General features: G+C 50.9%; 1 protein-coding gene across 1 annotated transcript in view; it reads right to left on the bottom strand.

Annotated features, from left to right (window-relative positions):
- The window catches only part of LOC147090607 (phosphatidylinositol 4,5-bisphosphate 3-kinase catalytic subunit alpha isoform), a 154,338-nt gene that overhangs the window by 32,595 nt on the left and 102,783 nt on the right, over positions 1-18,960 (bottom strand). Inside the window, exons 9-12 of the mRNA XM_085977379.1 lie at positions 15,075-15,227; positions 10,293-10,427; positions 7,796-7,920; positions 3,107-3,188 (exon numbers count right to left, since the gene is read on the bottom strand). Of these exons, the coding sequence (XP_085833505.1) occupies positions 3,107-3,188; positions 7,796-7,920; positions 10,293-10,427; positions 15,075-15,227 (495 nt within the window). The remainder of the gene's footprint in view (positions 1-3,106; positions 3,189-7,795; positions 7,921-10,292; positions 10,428-15,074; positions 15,228-18,960) is intronic.

Genomic DNA, 18,960 nt, shown 5'->3' with positions numbered 1-18,960 from the left:
GCTCCAAAGTACGCTCCCCGTGTCGAGAACGTCAGGGTTTTCCGACCTTCAATTCAAATCAACGGAAGGTAGTGGGGATTCCCTAACCCAAGCTGCTGCGACGTCAACAGGCTGTCTAAGCAGCCAATCCAAAAGGCAGAGTTCTCACAAGACAGCGAACCAGGAGGTGAGTCAGCTCTTAAAATTCTAACTTTTTAAAAATGTTGAGAGAGCAAAAGAAAGATTGGGGGGTGGGGGGGCTCTCACATGGGGTGGGGGGAAAGGCAAACCTGAAATAAAAATGGACAAACTTAAAAAAAATGTTTAAACCCTTTTTTTGAAAATGTTCTTTTAAAAAAAAATTTAAATGGACAACTTTCACACTGGACAAAATTTAAATTAGTTTTTCCAGGCCCTTAACATTTGTTTAGCATTCAATATGCCAGTTACACCTAATCCCTTACGGCCTAACTTTTAGTGGGGAATTGAACAGCGCACTTACTGCGGAAGAGGCGATGTTTTCGTCAGTTTGCCTGATTACACAGATTGCCGGGTCTGTGGGGTGGTGGAGAGGGTGGGGAAGGGGGCGGTGGGGGAGGGGCACAGCGCAGCCTGCGTCGGAGCGGTCAACGACAGACCGCAACTTCAGGATTTCCACCTACGCCGAATCCCAAAGCAGCGGTCAGCTTCAAAAGGCGAAATGACGGCAAACACAAATTCCGGTCCTTTAAGCGCAGTTCCAGCTACAGGAAACTCTCGATTTACCGGCACCTAAATAACCGGAATTCTCTGTTAACCGGCAAAATTCAGGAGTAGGTTCAGGTAAGTTTTACTTCATATTAGTGGCCTGTTCCTGGATCTTGTGGCCGGGTTCCTGCACCTGTTGCTAAGCAACAGGGACGCCTGGATCTTGTGGCCGGGGTTCCTGCACCTGTTGCTAAGCAACAGGGACGCTTGGATCTTGTGGTCGGAGTTCCTGCACCTGTTGCTAAGCAACAGGGAAGCCTGGATCTGTTGCTGTGTACGGAGCTCTCGTACCTTTTACTATACCTCGCTGTAATCCGGACTTTTTGATAAACCGGCACCACGCCGGTCCCGGATAAAAAAGAGTTTCCTGTAGTAGGTGCTGCAAGTTCCTAAAGATCTCTCGCCCAACTCTGTTGCCATCTTGTATATGAAAACCCATATATTTATCAATCCGCCATGGGCAACTACCAATATTTATTTAGCAGGCACGGTGGGCCGAATAGCCGCCTTCGGTGCTGTTACCATTCCATGCCATAGATAGGGTTCAGAGGAGATTTACCAGAACGACACCGGGGCTGAGGGACTTCATGAGGAGTGACTGGAGAAGCCGGGATTGTTCGCCTTCGAGCAGAGAAGGTTAAGGGGAGATTTAATAGAGGCGTGCAAAATCATGAGGGATTTTGATGAGAGTAAATAAGGAGAAACTGTTTCCACTGACAAGAGGGTTGGTAACCAGAGGACACAGATTTAAGATAAATCGGCAAAAGAACCAGAGGGGAGATGAGGTTTATTTAGGCAGCGAGTTATTGTGATCTGGAACGCGCTGCCTGAAAGGGCGGTGGAAGCAGATTCAATAGTAACTTTCAAAAGAGAATTGGATAAATTCTTGAAAAGGAAACATTTGCAGGGCTGGGGGGGGGGGGGGGGGTGGGGGAAAGAGAGCAGGGGCTAATTGGAGAGCGTTTTCAAAGAGCCGGCACAGGCACGATGGGCCGAATGGCCTCCTTCCGCGCTGTATCATTCGACGGTTCTATAAACGCAAGTTTTTTTATTTCTCACTTGAAGTCCACACACGTGGACTTCCAGGGATTGGTGACTGGGTAACTCCTGCCTAATTGGCCTTTGCAAGGCCACCTTCACCCCTGGAGGTGCCACGGTCAACTGCTGACCCATGTAGGAGGTCGCCGGACCGCTTGCCAGTGCAGTTCTTTAAGCAGCCACAAGGCGGCAGATGAACGCAGCTCTCTCGCTGTGGGGGAAAAGCGCCAAAGCCCAAGGCCTGTTGACCGGTGAGAAAAGCTACCCTGAAGGCAGGAGGGGGGCGGTGGACATCTCAGTGCAAACCCAGACTGAAGGAATATCATCAGAAACTACCGGGATCAATGCCTGTAAGCCTCGCAGAGACCTTCAGAACAGCACAGAACAAAGCGTCTGTGAAAGTGGAACACGGGAACATGAACATTCGGCCCCTCTAGCCTGTTCCGCCTGTTGCATCACTACAGCAGGAGAACTGGTATTACTCTGCACCCATATTCCCAGTGTCACACGTGACGGTCCTGTAGAAATCACAGGAGGCGGCCATTCGGCCCATCGTGCCTGTGCCGGCTCTTTGGAAGTGCTCTCCAATTCGTCCCTGCTCTTTCCCCGATAGCTCTGCAAATTTTTCCTCTTCAACGATTTATCCAATTACCTTTTGAAAGTTACTATTGAATCTGCTTCCACCGCCCTTTCAGGCAGCGCATTCCAGATCGTTGTGTAAAATAAAATTCTCCTCATCTCCCCTCTGGCTCTTTTGACAATTATCTTAAATCTGTGTCCTCTGGTTACCGACCCTCCTGCCAGTGGAAACAGTTTCTCCTTATTTACTCGATCAAAATCCCTCATGATTTTGAACGCCTCTATTAAATCTCCCCCTATATCTTTACCAATCCCTTGTGAAGTCCCTTTGGCCTCCTACGCACTATACTGAAACTGCAGTGTTCTTTTATCAGGAGATGTGCGTAACACAAGTCAGAGGCTGAACACACGATGGCAAAGCGTGAGCAGGACCAATGTTCCCTGTAATTATTTTGTTTTTTTTTGCTGCCCGGCCTCTTTAACTGGCTGTGCGGCCCATTTCCATTGCAATATTTGCGCGTGCACGGTTTCTCCCATGTGAAAGCTGGTGACCGGCCTGCGCGGGGCCTCCAGACCACTGCGCGGCTTAACGGGAACGCCGCGCAGGACACGCGAGCACAAGGGCGTGCACCAGCGAGAGTTTACGATTGGTCTGGTGCTTTCACTCTGTCTCGAGACGCGCGCTCGTCAACAGCAAGCCTCCCCGCCCCCCACCCCGACATCCCGCGGGCGCAGATATCGGGGGACCCCCAGCTTTCATTACCTGAGCCACCTCGTCCCGCGAGTTCCACTTCACAGACAGCAGCAACTTGGGGAGAGTCTCCGGTATGTTCACACAGTAATGTCTAAAAAAAAAGGCAATTCAAGGCAATGAGTTCGGCATCATGGGATCTCTCCTCCTGTTCAGCCCAGACCATTCCTCCGCATTCCCTCATTTTCTCTCCTTTCCTGAAACTCTACTGGGAAGCCCTGTCCCCAACTGTGACATTCAGCGTCAGAAGGCTCTTCAACCATGGAAGGCATCACAGCGGAGCCAAACACGCATTTGAGAGGAGCGGGAAGCCCCGGCAGATTTCTGGAGCCCTCGCCTCTGATTCAGAAGGTCGTGGGTTCAAATCCCACTCCAGAGACTTGAGCACAGAATCCCGTTGAGGGAGGGTTGCACTGTCTGAGGTGCCAACTTTTGGATAAGACATTCAAACGGAGTCTGCCTATTCAGGGGGATGTAAAAGATCCCATGGCACTACTTGAAGAAAAGCAGGGCGTGCATCCCTGACCTGTACCCTCCAGTACTGTACCCCAGTGTTATACAGTGACAGACCTGTACCCACCAGTACTGTACCCCAGTGTTACAGTGACAGTCCTGTACCCACCAGTACTGTACCCCAGTGTTATACAGTGACAGTCCTGTACCCACCAGTACTGTACCCCAGTGTTATACAGGGACAGACCTGCACCCACCAGTACTGTACCCCAGTGTTATACAGGGACAGACCTGTACCCACCAGTACTGTACCCCAGTGTTATACAGTGACAGTCCTGTACCCACCAGTACTGTACCCCAGTGTTATACAGGGACAGACCTGCACCCACCAGTACTGTACCCCAGTGTTATACAGTGACAGACCTGTACCCACCAGTACTGTATCCCAGTGTTATATAGTGACAGACCTGTAATCACCAGTACTGTACCCCAGTGTTATACAGTGACAGACCTGTACCAACCAGTACTGTACCCGTGTTATACAGTGACAGACCTGAACCCACCAGTACTGTACCCCAGTGTTATACAGTGACAGACCTGTACCCACCGGCACTGTACCCCAGTGTTATACAGTGACAGACCTGTACCCACCAGTACTGTACCCCAGTGTTATACAGTGACAGACCTGAACCCACCAGTACTGTACCCCAGTGTTATACAGTGACAGACCTGTACCCACCGGCACGGTACCCCAGTATTATACAGTGACAGACCTGTACCCACTAGTACTGTACCCCAGTGTTATACAGTGACAGACCTGTACCCACCGGCACTGTACCCCATTGTTATACAGTGACAGACCTGTACCCACCGGCACTGTACCCCAGTGTTATACACTGACAGACCTGTACCCCCCAGTACTGTACCCCAGTGTTATACAGTGACAGTCCTGTACCCACCAGTACTGTACCCCAGTGTTATACAGTGACAGACCTGTACCCACCAGTACTGTACCCGTGTTATACAGTGACAGACCTGTACCCACCAGTACTGTACCCCAGTGTTATACAGTGACAGACCTGTACCCACCAGTACGGTACCCCAGTGTTATACAGTGACAGACCTGTACCCACCAGTACTGTACCCCAGTGTTATACAGTGACAGACCTGTACCCACCAGTACAGTACCCCAGTGTTATACAGTGACAGACCTGTACCCACCAGTACTGTACCCCAGTGTTATACAGTGACAGACCTGTACCCACCAGTACTGTACCCCAGAGTTATACAGTGACAGACCTGTACCCACCAGTACTGTACCCCAGTGTTATACAGTGACAGGCCTGTACCCACCAGTACTGTACCCAAGTGTTATACAGTGACAGACCTGTACCCACCAGTACTGTATCCCAGTGTTATACAGTGACAGACCTGTAATCACCAGTACTGTACCCCAGTGTTATACAGTGACAGACCTGTACCCACCAGTACTGTACCCCAGTGTTATACAGTGATAGACCTGTACCCACCAGTACAGTACCCCAGTGTTATACAGTGACAGACCTGTACCCACCAGTACTGTACCCCAGTGTTACACAGTGACAGACCTGTACCCACCAGTACTGTACCCCAGTGTTACACAGTGACAGACCTGTACCCACCAGTACTGTACCCCAGTGTTATACAGTGATAGACCTGTACCCTCCAGTACTGTACCCCAGTGTTACACAGTGACAGACCTGTACCCACCAGTACTGTACCCCAGTGTTACACAGTGACAGACCTGTACCCACCAGTACTGTACCCCAGTGTTATACAGTGATAGACCTGTACCCTCCAGTACTGTACCCCAGTGTTACACAGTGACAGACCTGTACCCACCAGTACTGTACCCCAGTGTTATAGTGACAGACCTGTACCCACCAGTATTGTACCCCAGTGTTATACAGTGACAGACCTGTAGCCACCAGTACTGTACCCCAGTGTTACAGACCTGTAACCACCAGTACTGTACCCGTGTTATACAGTGACAGACCTGTAGCCACCAGTACTGTACCCCAGTGTTAGTGGCAGACCTGTACCCACCAGTACTGTACCCCAGCATTATACAGTGACAGACCTGTACCCACCAGTACTGTACCCCAGAGTTAGTGACAGACCTGTACCCACCAGTACTGTACCCCAGTGTTATACTGGGACAGACCTGTACCCACCAGTACTGTACCCCAGTGTTTTACAGTGACAGACCTGTACCCACCAGTACTGTACCCCAGTGTTAGTGACAGACCTGTACCCACCAGTACTGTACCCGTTATACAGTGACAGACCTGTAATCACCAGTACTGTACCCCAGTGTTATACAGTGATAGACCTGTACCCACCAGTACGGTACCCCAGTGTTATACAGTGACAGACCTGTACCCACCAGTACTGTACCCCAGTGTTATACAGTGACAGACCTGTACCCACCAGTACAGTACCCCAGTGTTATACAGTGACAGACCTGTACCCACCAGTACTGTACCCCAGTGTTATACAGTGACAGGCCTGTACCCACCAGTACTGTACCCCAGTGTTATACAGTGACAGACCTGTACCCACCAGTACTGTATCCCAGTGTTATATAGTGACAGACCTGTAATCACCAGTACTGTACCCCAGTGTTATACAGTGACAGACCTGTACCCACCAGTACTGTACCCCAGTGTTACACAGTGACAGACCTGTACCCACCAGTACTGTACCCCAGTGTTACACAGTGACAGACCTGTACCCACCAGTACTGTACCCCAGTGTTATAGTGACAGACCTGTACCCACCAGTACTGTACCCGTGTTATACAGTGACAGACCTGTACCCACCAGTACTGTACCCCAGTGTTATACAGTGACAGACCTGCACCCACCAGTACTGTACCCCAGTGTTATAGTGACAGGCCTGTACCCACCAGTACTGTACCCCAGTGTTATACAGTGACAGACCTGCACCCACCAGTACTGTACCCCAGTGTTATACAGTGACAGACCTGTACCCACCAGTACTGTACCCCAGTGTTATAGTGACAGACCTGTACCCACCAGTACTGTACCCCAGTGTTATATAGTGACAGGCCTGTACCCACCAGTACTGTACCCCAGTGTTATAGTGACAGGCCTGTACCCACCAGTACTGTACCCCAGTGTTATACAGTGACAGACCTGTACCCACCAGTACTGTACCCCAGTGTTATACAGTGACAAACCTGTACCCACCAGTACTGTACCCCAGTGTTATACAGGGACAGACCTGTACCCACCAGTACTGTACCCCAGTGTTATACAGGGACAGACCTGCACCCACCAGTACTGTACACCAGTGTTATACAGGTGACAGACCTGTACCCACCAGTACTGTACCCCAGTGTTATACAGGGACAGACCTGTACCCACCAGTACTGTACCCCAGTGTTATACAGGGACAGACCTGCACCCACCAGTACTGTACACCAATGTTATACAGGTGACAGACCTGTACCCACCAGTACTGTACCCCAGTAATATACAGTGACAGACCTGTACCCAAAGGACTGTACCCCACCATTATACAGTGACAAAATGCGCTCTACAAAACACAGCCCAAATTTGGAAGGACATAGTGGTGCTGCTTTTCTGCCCCTCCGCCCCGCCCTGGACTCCACCACCAGTGATTTACAAACATTTTTTTTCCCCATTCGTGGGATGTGGGCATCGCTGGCAAGGCCAGCATTTATTGCCGATCCCTAGTTGCCCTTGAGAAGGTGGTGGTGAGCCGCCATCTTGAACCGCTGCAGTCCCGTGTGGTGAAGGTGCTCCCACAGTACTGTTAGGGAGGGAGTTCCAGGATTTTGGCCCAGCGACGATGAAGGAACGGCCGATATATTTCTAAGTCAGGATGGTGTGTGACTTGGAGGGGAACTTGGAGGTGGTGGTGTTCCCATGCGCCTGCTGCCCTTGTCCTTCTAGGTGGTGGAGGTCGCGGGTTTGGGAGGTGCTGCCGAAGAAGCCTTGGCGAGTTGCTGCAGTGCATCTTGTAGATGGTACACACTGCAGCCACGGTACGCCGGTGGTGGAGGGAGTGAATGTTTAAGGTGGTGGATGGGGTGCCGATCAAGCGAGCTGCTTTGTCCTGGATGGTGTCGAGCTTCTTGAGTGTTGCTGCAGCTGCACTGATCAGTGGACAGAGTAGGAATAACCTCATCCACCGGGAATGCCGCCCCAGCCCTCCTTTTACCTGTGTCTCCAAAGGAAGTCCTTCTCCTGCTCTGTGATCTCAGACAGCGGGTCACGGTTGTAGATGTTCCGTAGCTGCTCGATGTCACTGTCAGTCAGGTTGCTGTCTCGAGCCAAGCGGTTACTCTGCAGGACACAGGAAATTACTCAGGCGGGGTCCCAGCTGCCGACTTTAAGGGGGAGCGGGGGGGAGCAATTCTAAACTGACCCACGGGACTGGGGCAACGCTGGTTTCACACCACGCGCCCAATATTGCTCTCTATTTGCTTAAACGATCGTTTCAATCGGGCGGGGTGTGAAACCGCCGTTCCCCATCCACCGCCACCCGACCCCATGGGCTTCTCGCCCGGAGAGTTTGGTTAAAATCACCCCCCCACCCCACCGTCCCGAAATTCAACGGGAATCATTCCAACTTCGTGCGATAATCACATCAGCCCTCCCGTTAAACCCCGCTCCCGGTTTACGTTGCAATTGAAGCGAGTGGAAATGAACGTCGGGAGATTATGTTTAGCACAGGGAACAGGAGGAGGCCATTCAGCCCCTCGAGCCTGTTCTGCCATTCAATCAAGATCGGGGCTGACCTGTATCATGACTCCATCTACCCGCCTTTGCTCCACAGTCACTCGATACCCTCACCCAAACAAACATCTAGCGATCTCAGTCGTAAAAACTCCAACTGACCCCCAGCATCCACAGCCTTTTGGGAGAGAGTTTTCCAGATTTTCACTGCCCTTTGTGTGACGAAGTGCTTCCTGCTTTCTCTGCCAAGGGCCCTGGTTAATTTTAATATTACGTCCCCTTATTCTTGATTCCCCCACAAGAGGAAATAGTCCCTCTTTGTTTCTGTCCTTTCACATTGCTGTTTGTGGGAGCTTGCTGTGCACACATTGGCAGCCACCTTTCCTACATTACAACAGCGGCTCCACTTCAGGAAAAAAAAAGTACAGGAAACTTTGGTTAACTGTCCGGAATGCTCGATCCACCGGCAAAATTCAGGAGTCGGTTCAGTAAGTTTTTTTTCTTTTCGTTGCTTTTTTTTTTCCACCAGTCAGGCTCTGCAAGGTCTCGCTAAAGCTGTTGCTTAGCTACAGAGATGCTTGCAAGCTACGGCCGACTGTTTAGAAGCTGTTGCTAAGCAACAGGGTTTGTTGCCAGATACGGAGCTCAAGAGCTCCGTATGTTTTAACATTAGCGCTGGTTTGTCCGGCAGTTTTGATGGGACAGCAACAGCTCGGTCCCGTCGGTGCGGATATCACAAAGTTTTCTGTACTTCATTGGCTGCAAGGCGCTTTGGGACGTCCGCAGGTCATGATAGGCGCTGGAGGAATGAGAGTCCTTTCTTTTGTGATTCTGTGGGATTTTTCTGCCTTTTCGATTGTCTCACATTTTGGGGTCGATTTTCCTGAAGCGGTCGGGAAGAAGGCGGGACTACAACTTTCGGGTTTTAGACCCGCCTACTTTGACGTCCGGCCAATCCGTGCGATTTTCCCCTGATTGACCTTGTTGCGCCCGCCCAGTGGGCTCAGCAGGCCAATTAAGGGCCACCCGGCAACAGGTGACATCACAGACTGCAATTTCATCTGTCAAGAGCTTTTGACCGATGAAATATCTGTTTCACAGCTGTTTGAAGCTGCCAAACACTGACAGTCTGAGTTCTAACCTGAGTCCTTCTGCACAGACTCAGTTAGAACTCTCAGCAGCACTCAAAGCTGAAGGCTGTGACTTTTCACAGATCGCAGCCGTTCAGCTTTAAGTGCTGGCTGAGTGATGGGCTCCCGACGGCTACAGGAAGAAAGGCTGTTAAGGTAAGTACAGGTAAGTAAAAGTTCTTTAGACACACCAAACACACTTACCTTTGCACTCATGCACCCATCACTCACCTGAGCACCGACATCGCGACCCCTCCAACTCCTTCAACCCGACGGCCCGCCTGCTCTAACCTGGCGTGGTTTAGAGCCATCGGGAATCCCACACGACACCCCTCAAAATAGGGATTAGGCTAAAAACTGCCTGTTAACAGGCAGATAATTGGCACTAATCCCTTCCCGCCTGGTTTCGGGGGGTCCCAGTGCGGGGCGGGTACCCGCCGCCCCTGAAACTTGCGTGGGGCGGGGTTTTGGGCGGGATGGTGTCGGGACCCCCAAATTTGGATTTCCCCCCCCCCACCACACGCCTGAAACCCCACCCGACGGCTCCAGGAAAATCGACCCCTTTCTCTCTCCGTGTGCGCCAGACACCAACCAGGGGGGAAGGCAGGTTGAGAAGTTGATCAAAGTAGCTGAGATGGTGGCACCTCAGAGGCGAGACTAGGCACTTGCATTGTCTCAACCCACCGCCCCACCACCTCCCCAGGAGAACCTCAGCTCGACTCAGACTCGCGCTATTCCCTCTCTCGGGCCCAGGCGTTGAAGAAAAATAAAACCGCCTGGTTTGGACCTCAGGATGGGCCGAAAGGCCTCTTTCTGTGCCGCATCATTCCATGACTGACGCTCGCTTACCAGGCCCACCAGGCAGTAGTTGAAGCCCAGCTCCCTGGACATGCTCCAGTTCGCGTGCTCCTCAATCTCCGCAGCAGCTGGGAACTTCACGGAGTTGCTGAACCAATTAAACTCCAACTCCAGGCATGGGGTTTCCTGGGCGTGCACAGGTGAGGAAAGCACAACAACATTACATTCATAAAACATTAGCTTTAGAACTCTCTGCATTTACAAAAATTGAATACACGCTGGGTTTAATACCACCCCACTTGGGTGGCGCTGACCCATGCAGACTGGAAGGTCACAGGTTGCGCTCCTGTTGCTGTTGCTAGCCCTTGCTCAGTTGGTTGCCCTCTCACCTCAGACAGACGGTCGAGGGTGCAAGCCCTGCTCTAGGACTTGGCAGAAGGTTGCAGGTTCAAGTCCCTCGACTTTACTCCGACTATAGTGGGGGGGGGAATTATTCACTTCAGCTCTTCCCCAAAGCGCACATCAGGAAACCGCAACCCCAGCCTGTGATTTTTCCACCCAACAAAACTAGAACACGGCAAAATTGCTTTGGCCCCAAGGAAAGGGCAAGGGAATGAACATAAGAAATAAGAGGAGTCGGCCATTCGGCCCCTCGAGCCTGCTCTGCCATTCAATGAGATCATGGCTGATCTTCTACCTCAACTCCACCTTCCTGCACTATCCCCATATCCCTTGATTCCCTTAATATCCCAAAATCTATTGATCTCTGTCTTGAATATACTCAACGACTGAGCCTCCACAGCCCTCTGGGGTAGAGAATTCCAAAGATTCACCACCCTCTGAGTGAAGAAATTTCTCCTCATCTCAGTCCTAAATGGCCGACCCCTTATCCTGAGAGTGGGACCCCTGGTTCTAGACTCCCCAGCCAGGGGAAACATCCTCTCAGCATCTACCCTGTCAAGCCCTGTAAGAATTTTATATATTTCAACGAGATTACCTCTCATTCTTCTAAACTCAATCTCTCCTCATAGGACAATCCCCCCATCCCAGGAACCAATCTGGTGAGCCTTCGTTGCACTCCCTCTAAGGCAAGTATATCCTTCCTTAGGTAAGGAGACCAAATGGGACTAAGTGAAGAGATCTTTCAGGGATAGGGAACAGGGGAGATGGGGCGAATAAGGAGAAGGCAGGGGAATGGGACTAAGTGGAGAGATCTTCCAGAGAGAGAGAGAGAGAACAGGCATGAATGGGGAGAGGACGGGGGAATGGGACCAGCGTTCCCGCTAGTTTTTTTTTGGGTGCGCGAGCCCTTTAATGGGCTGCGTGGCCCGTTCAAATTTCCGTGCATGCGCGGTTTTTCCGTTTAAAAGCCGCTGAGCGGCCTGCGCGGGAGCTCCAGACCGCCACGCAGCTTAAAGGGAGCATTGAATGGGACCGAGTCAAGTGGATATAGCAGGTTCAGCCAGCCAGCACGGGCGCGATGGGCTGAACGGCCTCCTTCAGCGCTGTCAGGTTCTACGACACCATGCCTCAGTCCCAACCACAGAAAAGCGCCTCCTTGTGTACCCGTGTGGTAAAATGCCAGACCTCCCCTGCAGCAGTATGATGAAGGGTTGAGCAGGTTGGGCCTATACTCATAGGAGTTTAGAAGAATGAGAGGGGATCTTATTGAAACATATTAAAATTCTGAGGGGGCTCGACAGGGTGGATGCAGGGAGGATGTTTCCCCTAGTGGGGGAATCTAGAACTAGGGGGCATAGTTTCAGGATAAGGGGTCGCCCATTTAAGACGGAGATGAGGAGGAATTTCTTCTCTCAGAGGGTCGTGAATCTTTGGAATTCTCTACCCCAGAGAGCTGTGGAGGCGGAGTCAGTGAATATATTCAAGGCGGAGATTGACAGACATTTGAACTACAGGGGAGTCAAGGGGTACGGGGAGAGCGGGAAAGTGGAGTTGAGGCCAAGATCAGATCAGCCATGATCTTATTGAATGGCGGAGCAGGCTCGAGGGGCCGAATGGCGGACTCCTGCTCCTAATTCTTATGTTCTGAGCAAGACTGGCCAATTGAAGCCAGCAGAGAGAGCAGGCTTTCACCCCATCTATCGGGGCTGTATTTCAACTCAAGTGGAAAAGGCTGATATCTAACCCCGTACCACCCAAGCCATCGTGTGATGGCCATTAAATTTGGACGCTGCACTCTTCATTTTCGGGATGTGGGAGTTGCTGGCACGGCCGGCATTTAATCGCCCATCCCCAATGGTCCCAAGTCGCTGGTGCTGGGCCTTCGACTTCGAACCGCTGCAGTCTTTGTGGTGATGGCTCTCCCACAATGGCATGGAGTTGGGAATCAGAAAGATATTCCTCCGATGAAGAAGGAAGGGCGACCTACGTTCAAGTCAGGATGGTGTGCGACTTGTTTGGTGTTCCCGTGACATCTCTTGTGGTAGAGATCGCAGGGGAGGGAGGTGCCGGCGAAGTAACTTCAGTAACCCTTTCCTACGCCGCTAAATTGGATTTATAGTCAAGCATGTTGCCAGGGTGACCAGATTAGGAGCCAACTATCCTGTTAGGACACGGGGCAGCAGAGTTTTTTTTTTAAATTCACTTAAAGGATCTGGGCGTCGCTGGCAAGGCCAGCATTTATTGCCCATCCCTAGTTGCCCTTGAGACGGTGGTGGTGAGCCACCTTCTTGAACCGCTGCAGTCCATGTGGTGAAGGTACTCCCACAGTGCTGTTAGGGAGGGAGTTCCAGGATTTTTGACCCAGCGACGATGAAGGAACGGCCGATATATTTCTAAGTCAGGATGGTGTGTGACTTGGAGGGGAACTTGGAGGTGGTGGTGTTCCCATGCACCTGCTGCCCTTGTCCTTCTAGGTGGAAGAGGTCGCGGGTTTGGGAGGTGCTGCCGAAGAAGCCTTGGCAAGATGCTGCAGTGCAGGTGCAGCAGGCGGTTAAGAAGGCAAATGGTATGTTGGCCTTCGTAGCGAGAGGGTTTGAGTACAGGAGCAAGGATGTCTTGCTGCAGTTGTACAGGGCCTTGGTGAGACCACACCTTGAGTATTGTGTGCAGTTTTGGTCGCCTTTGGAAGGATGTTCTTGCCATGGAGGGAGTGCAGCGAAGATTCACCAGACTGATACCTGGGATGGCAGGAATGACATATGAGGAGAAATTAGGTCGATTGGGCTTATACTCGGTGGAGTTTAGAAGAATGAGAGGGGATCTCATTGAAACTTATAAAATTCTAACAGGACTGGACAGACTAGATGCAGGAAGGATGTTCCCGATGGCGGGGGAGTCCAGAACCAGGGGTCACAGTCTAAGGATAAGGGGTAAGCCATTTAGGACAGAGAGGAGGAGGAATTTCTTCACCCAGAGAGTGGTGAACCTGTGGAATTCTCTACCACAGAAGGCAGTTGAGGCCAATTCATTAAATATATTCAAGAAGGAGTTAGATATATTTCTTAAGGCTAAAGGGATCAAGGGGTATGGGGAGAAGGCAGGGACAGGGTACTGAATTTGGATGATCAGCCATGATCTCATTAAATGCCGGAGTAGGCTCGAGGGGCCGAATGGCCTACTCCTGCTCCTATCTTCTACAGTATCTTGTAGATGGTACACACTGCAGCCACGGTGCGCCAGTGGTGGAGGGAGTGAATGTTTAAGGTGGTGGATGGGGTGCCAATCAAGCGGGCTGCTTTGTCCTGGATGGTGTCGAGCTTCTTGAGTGTTGTTGGAGCTGCACTCATCCAGGCAAGTGGAGAGTATTCCATCACACTCCTGACTTGTGCCTTGTAGATGGTGGAAAGGCTTTGTGGAGTCAGGAGGTGAGACACTCGCTGCAGAATACCCAGCCTCTGACCTGCTCTTGTTGCCACAGTATTCATGTGGCAACAAGAGTTTTGGAGGAGCTGAAGTTTATGGAGAGTGGAAGATGGAAGAGCATTGGAATAGTTGAGTCTGGAGGTAACGGTGGCATAGTGGTTAGCACTGTTGCCTCACAGCGCCAGGGACCCGGGTTCGAATCTGGCCTCGGGTGACTGTCTGTGTGGAGTTTGCACATTCTCCCCGTGTTTGCGTGGGTTTCCTCCGGGTGCTCCGGTTTCCTCCCACAGTCCAAAGATGTGCGGGTTAGGATGATTGGCTATGATAAATTGACCCTTAGTGTTAGGGGGATTAAATACGTGGGGTTACGGGGATAGAGTGGGATATGTGTTGATGTAGGGGTTACGGGGATCGGGTGGAATATGTGTCGGTGCAGGCTCGATGGGCCAAAATAGCCTCTATCTGCACTGTGGGGTTTCTGTGATTTCTGTAACAAAAGCATGGATGAAGGTTGCAGCAGCAGATGAGCTGAGGCAGGTGCAGAGACGGGCGGTGTTAGAGAGGTGGGAGTAAGCGGTCTTTGTAATGGAGAGGATGTGGGGTTGGAAGGTCAAATAGGAAGGCGGGGTTGCGAAGAGTCTGGTTCCGCCTCAGATGATGGCCAGGGAGGGGGAGGCGGGTGGAATCGGTGGTGAGGAGTTTGTGACAACGGCTTCAGTCTTCCCGATCTTTAATTGGAGGAAAGTGCAGCTCATCCAGGACCGGATGTTGGACAAACAATCTGACAACACAGAGGCAGTGGAGGGGGGGTGTCGAGAGAAGTGGGGGTGAGGTAGAGCTGGGTGTCGTCAGCGTACGTGTGGAAACGGACGCTGTGTTTCCAGATGATGTCGCCGAGGGGCAGCATGTGGGTGAGAAACAGGAGGTGGCGGAGGCAAGGGGCGGAGACGGGCGATATTACCATGAATGGGTCTGGTGAGGAACAATCGAACCAGGCAGCGGCCTCACCTTGTTGGGGTTGGACCCTGTCACTCCAATGGGATTCAGCAGGTCCTCCAGTCCATGAGGCACAGGCCAGAGATTCAGGGCCATCTTCCCCGACACCAGATTGTCCATGTAATCGAATAAGTTAATGTTCCCCCATGCCAATGGACAGTGTTCCTGCAGAATAGGAATTCGGAAAATAAAAATTTTTTTAAAAAAAGAAAAGAATTGCATTTATATAGCGCCTGTCACGGCCTCAGGACGTCCCAGAGCGCTTCACAGGCAATGAAGTACTTTTTGAAGTGAGTCGCTGTTGTAATGTAAGAAACGCGGCAGCCAATTTGCGCACAGCTCTGTTTTTGTGATGTTGATTGAGGGACAAATATTGGCCCCAGGACACTGGGGAGGACTCCCCCCCCCCCCCCCCCCCCGCCGCTCTTGTTCGAAAATAGTGCCAGTGAGATCTTTTACGTCCACCTGAGAGCGCAGACGGGGCCTGGGTTTAACGTCTCATCCGAAAGACGGCACCTCTGACAGTGCAGCACTCCCTCAGTACTGGCACTGGGGGGTGTCGGCCTAGATTATTGTGCTCAAGTCTCTGGAGTGGGACTCGAACCCACAACCTTCTGACCCAGAGGCGAGACAAACAAAGGCAACGCTAGGGTTGAGGGTGTATGTAGGGTGGCGGGTGGGGGGAGGGGGCGGTGGGTCAGAGCGGCCATCAGTGGGGGGCTACAAAACCTTTACAGTGGTACAGCCCGCTCCCATTGTGAAAGAGCTTCATCAGGAGCCTGAGGAAAGCACAGCCTTTAGTTTTACACAAGACAACCATTCTTGAGAGCAGACGGATACTAATTAAAGCGTCTCAGCTAAAAAGGTAAATTCAAAGACAACAAACTCTTGCAAACAACGGAGTCATTACGAGAGCAAAATACTGCAGATGCCGGAAATCGGAAATAAAAACAGAAAATGCTGGAAATACTCAGCAGGTCAGGCAGCGTCTGTGGAGCGAGAGAAACAGAGTTAACGTTTCGGGTCGATGACCCTTCGTCAGAACTGGAAAAAGCTGGAGGTGGAACAGGTTTTTGAGCAAGTGTATGGGCCGGGGAAGAGGGGAGGGGAGGAAAGAACAAAAAAAAGGAAGGTCTGTGATAGGATGGAAGGCAGGAGAGATTAAGAGACAAAAGTGATGATGGTGCGAGGCAAAAGGAGATGGTAATGGGACAAGTTAAGAAACAAAAGATGACTCTAGATGAAGCTCGAGGAACAGCACCTCATCTTTCGATGAGGCACTTTACAGCCTTCTGGACTCAACATCGAGTTCAACTATTTCAGATCATAACCACGGCCCCGATCTCTTTTTTTTCCCCATTTTCTTTTCTCTCTCCCACATGGCAGCGGTCTTTCATTCTGCCATCGCCACTTACACTTCATCTAGAACCATCTTCTGTAGTCACCTGCTCTGATTCAAGAACATCTCCCCGTCCCATACCTCACTGGGCCGTGACCACATGACTAAGCTCTCGTTCCCCTCCACATTCTATCTTAATTCTGTTTTCATTGATACCACTATAGTCATTCCCCCCCCCACCCCGCCTCTTGTGCCTCCCAAAGCTCCAGAATTTGCTCTCTTCCCCAACCTCCCTCCTCTGTATATCTGCACCGAATTGAAAGCGAGGACCACTGCACCATCTCCGACCTCAGTGCGGTATTTTCCCAGGACCCTAACCTCAAAAACAGCAGAGCCCTTTAATTCCCTCCGTTCACCCTTTCTCCTGCAGATCGACGGGCTTTTAAAACAACAACTTGCGTTTATATAGAGCCTCTTAACGTAGTAAGAACGTCCCGAGGCGCTTCACAGGAGCGATTATCAAACAAAATCCGACACCGAACCACATAAGCAGATATGGCGACCGTAAGACCATAAGACGTAGGAGGTCATTCGGCCCCTCGAGCCTGCTCCACCATTCAATAAGATCATGGCTGATCTGATCTTGGGCTCAACTCCGCTTCCCTGCCCGCTCCCCATAACCCTAGATTCCCTTAGCGTTCAAAAATCTGTCTATCGCCACCTTAAATATATTCAATTACTCCGCCTTCTCTGGGGAAGAGAATTCCAAAGATTCACGAAATTTCCTCCTCATTTCCAATTTAAAAGGGTGTCCCCTTATTCTGAAATTATGCCCCCTAGTTCTAGATTCCCCCACGAGGGGAAACATCCTCTCTGCATCTACCCTGTCAAGCCCCTTCAGAATCTTATATGTTTCAAGAAGATCACCGCTGATTCTTCTAAACTCCAATGGGTATCGGCCCAACTTGCTCAACCTTTCTTCATAAGTCAACCCCTTCATCTCCGGAATCAACCTCGTGAACCTTCTCTGAACTGCCTCCAATGTAAGTATATCCCTCCTTAAATAAGGAGACCAAAACTGTACGCAGTACTCCAGGTGTGGTCTCACCAACGCCCTGTACAGTTGTAGCAGGACTTCCCTACTTTTATACTCCAACCCCCTTGCAATAAAGGCCAACATTCCATTTGCCTTCCTAATTACTTGCTGAACCTCAGAGTCATAGAGTTTTACAGCACAGAAAGAGGCCCTTCGGCCCATCGTGTCTGCGCCGCCCATCCATCCCTGTCCAGTCTAATCCCATTTTCCAGCATTTGGTCCATAGCCTTGTATGCAATGGCATTTCAAGTGCTCATCCAAATGCTTCTTGAATGTTGTGAGGGTTCCTGCCTCCACCACCCTTTCAGGCATTGAGTTCCAGATTCCAACCACCCTCTGGGTGAAAAAGTTCCTCCTCAAATCCCCTCTAAATCTCCTGCCCCTTACCCTGAATCTATGCCCCCTTGTTATTGACCCCCCTACTAAGGGGAAAAGTTCCTCTTTATCTACCCTATCTATGCCCCTCATCATTTTGTACACCTCAATCAGGTCCCCCCTCAGCCTTCTTTGCTCCAAGGAAAACAACCCCAGCCTGTCCAGCCTCTCTTCATAGCTGAGGCGCTCCATCCCAGGTAACATCCTGGTGAATCTTCTCTGCACCCTCTCCAAAGCAATCACATCCTTCCTATAGTGAGGCGACCAGAACTGCACACAGTACTCCAGCTGTGGCCTCACCAGCGTTTTGTACAGCTCCATCATAACCTCCCTGCTCTTATATTCTATGCCTCGGCTAATGAAGGCAAGTATCCCATATGCCTTTTTAACCACCTTATCTACCTGTTCCGCTGCCTTCAGGGATCTATGTACATGTACACCAAGGTCCCTCTGACCCTCTGTACTTCCTAGGGTCCTACCACTCATTGTGTATTCCCTTGCCTTATTTGTCCGTCCAAAATGCATCACCTCGCACTTTTCAGGGTTAAATTCCATTTGCCACTTTTCCGCCCATCTGACCAACCCGTTTATATCGTCCTGTAGCCTGAGGCTTTCCTCCTCACAATTTACCACCCCACCAATTTTCGTGTCATCTGCGAACTTACTGATCATACCTTTTACATTCTCATCCAAATCATTTATGTAGATCACAAACAACAAGGGACCCAGCACCGATCCCTGAGGTACCCCACTGGACACAGGCTTCCAGTCACAAAAGCAACCTTCGACCATCACCCTCTGCCTCCTGCCACTCAGCCAGTTTAGGATCCAACGCGCCAAGGCACCCTGGATCCCATGGGCTCTTACCTTCTTGACCAGTCTCCTATGCGGGACTTTGTCAAAAGCTTTACTGAAGTCCATGTAAACCACATCCACAGCATTTCCCTCATCCACCCCCCTAGTCACCCCCTCGAAAAATTCAATCAGATTTGGCAGACATGATTTACCCTTGACAAAGCCATGCTGACTATCCCCGATTAATCCTTGCCTCTCCAAGTGGAGACTAATTTTGTCCCTCAGAATTTTTT

This window comes from Somniosus microcephalus, unplaced genomic scaffold (genome assembly GCF_052327205.1).
Source record: "Somniosus microcephalus isolate GS21.2 unplaced genomic scaffold, FLI_Smic_1.0 unresolved_chr4, whole genome shotgun sequence".
In the NCBI taxonomy this organism is placed as follows: Eukaryota; Metazoa; Chordata; class Chondrichthyes; order Squaliformes; family Somniosidae; genus Somniosus; species Somniosus microcephalus.
The sequence above is the reverse complement of the archived record's forward strand: the minus strand, read 5'-3'. Positions and strand labels throughout refer to the sequence as shown.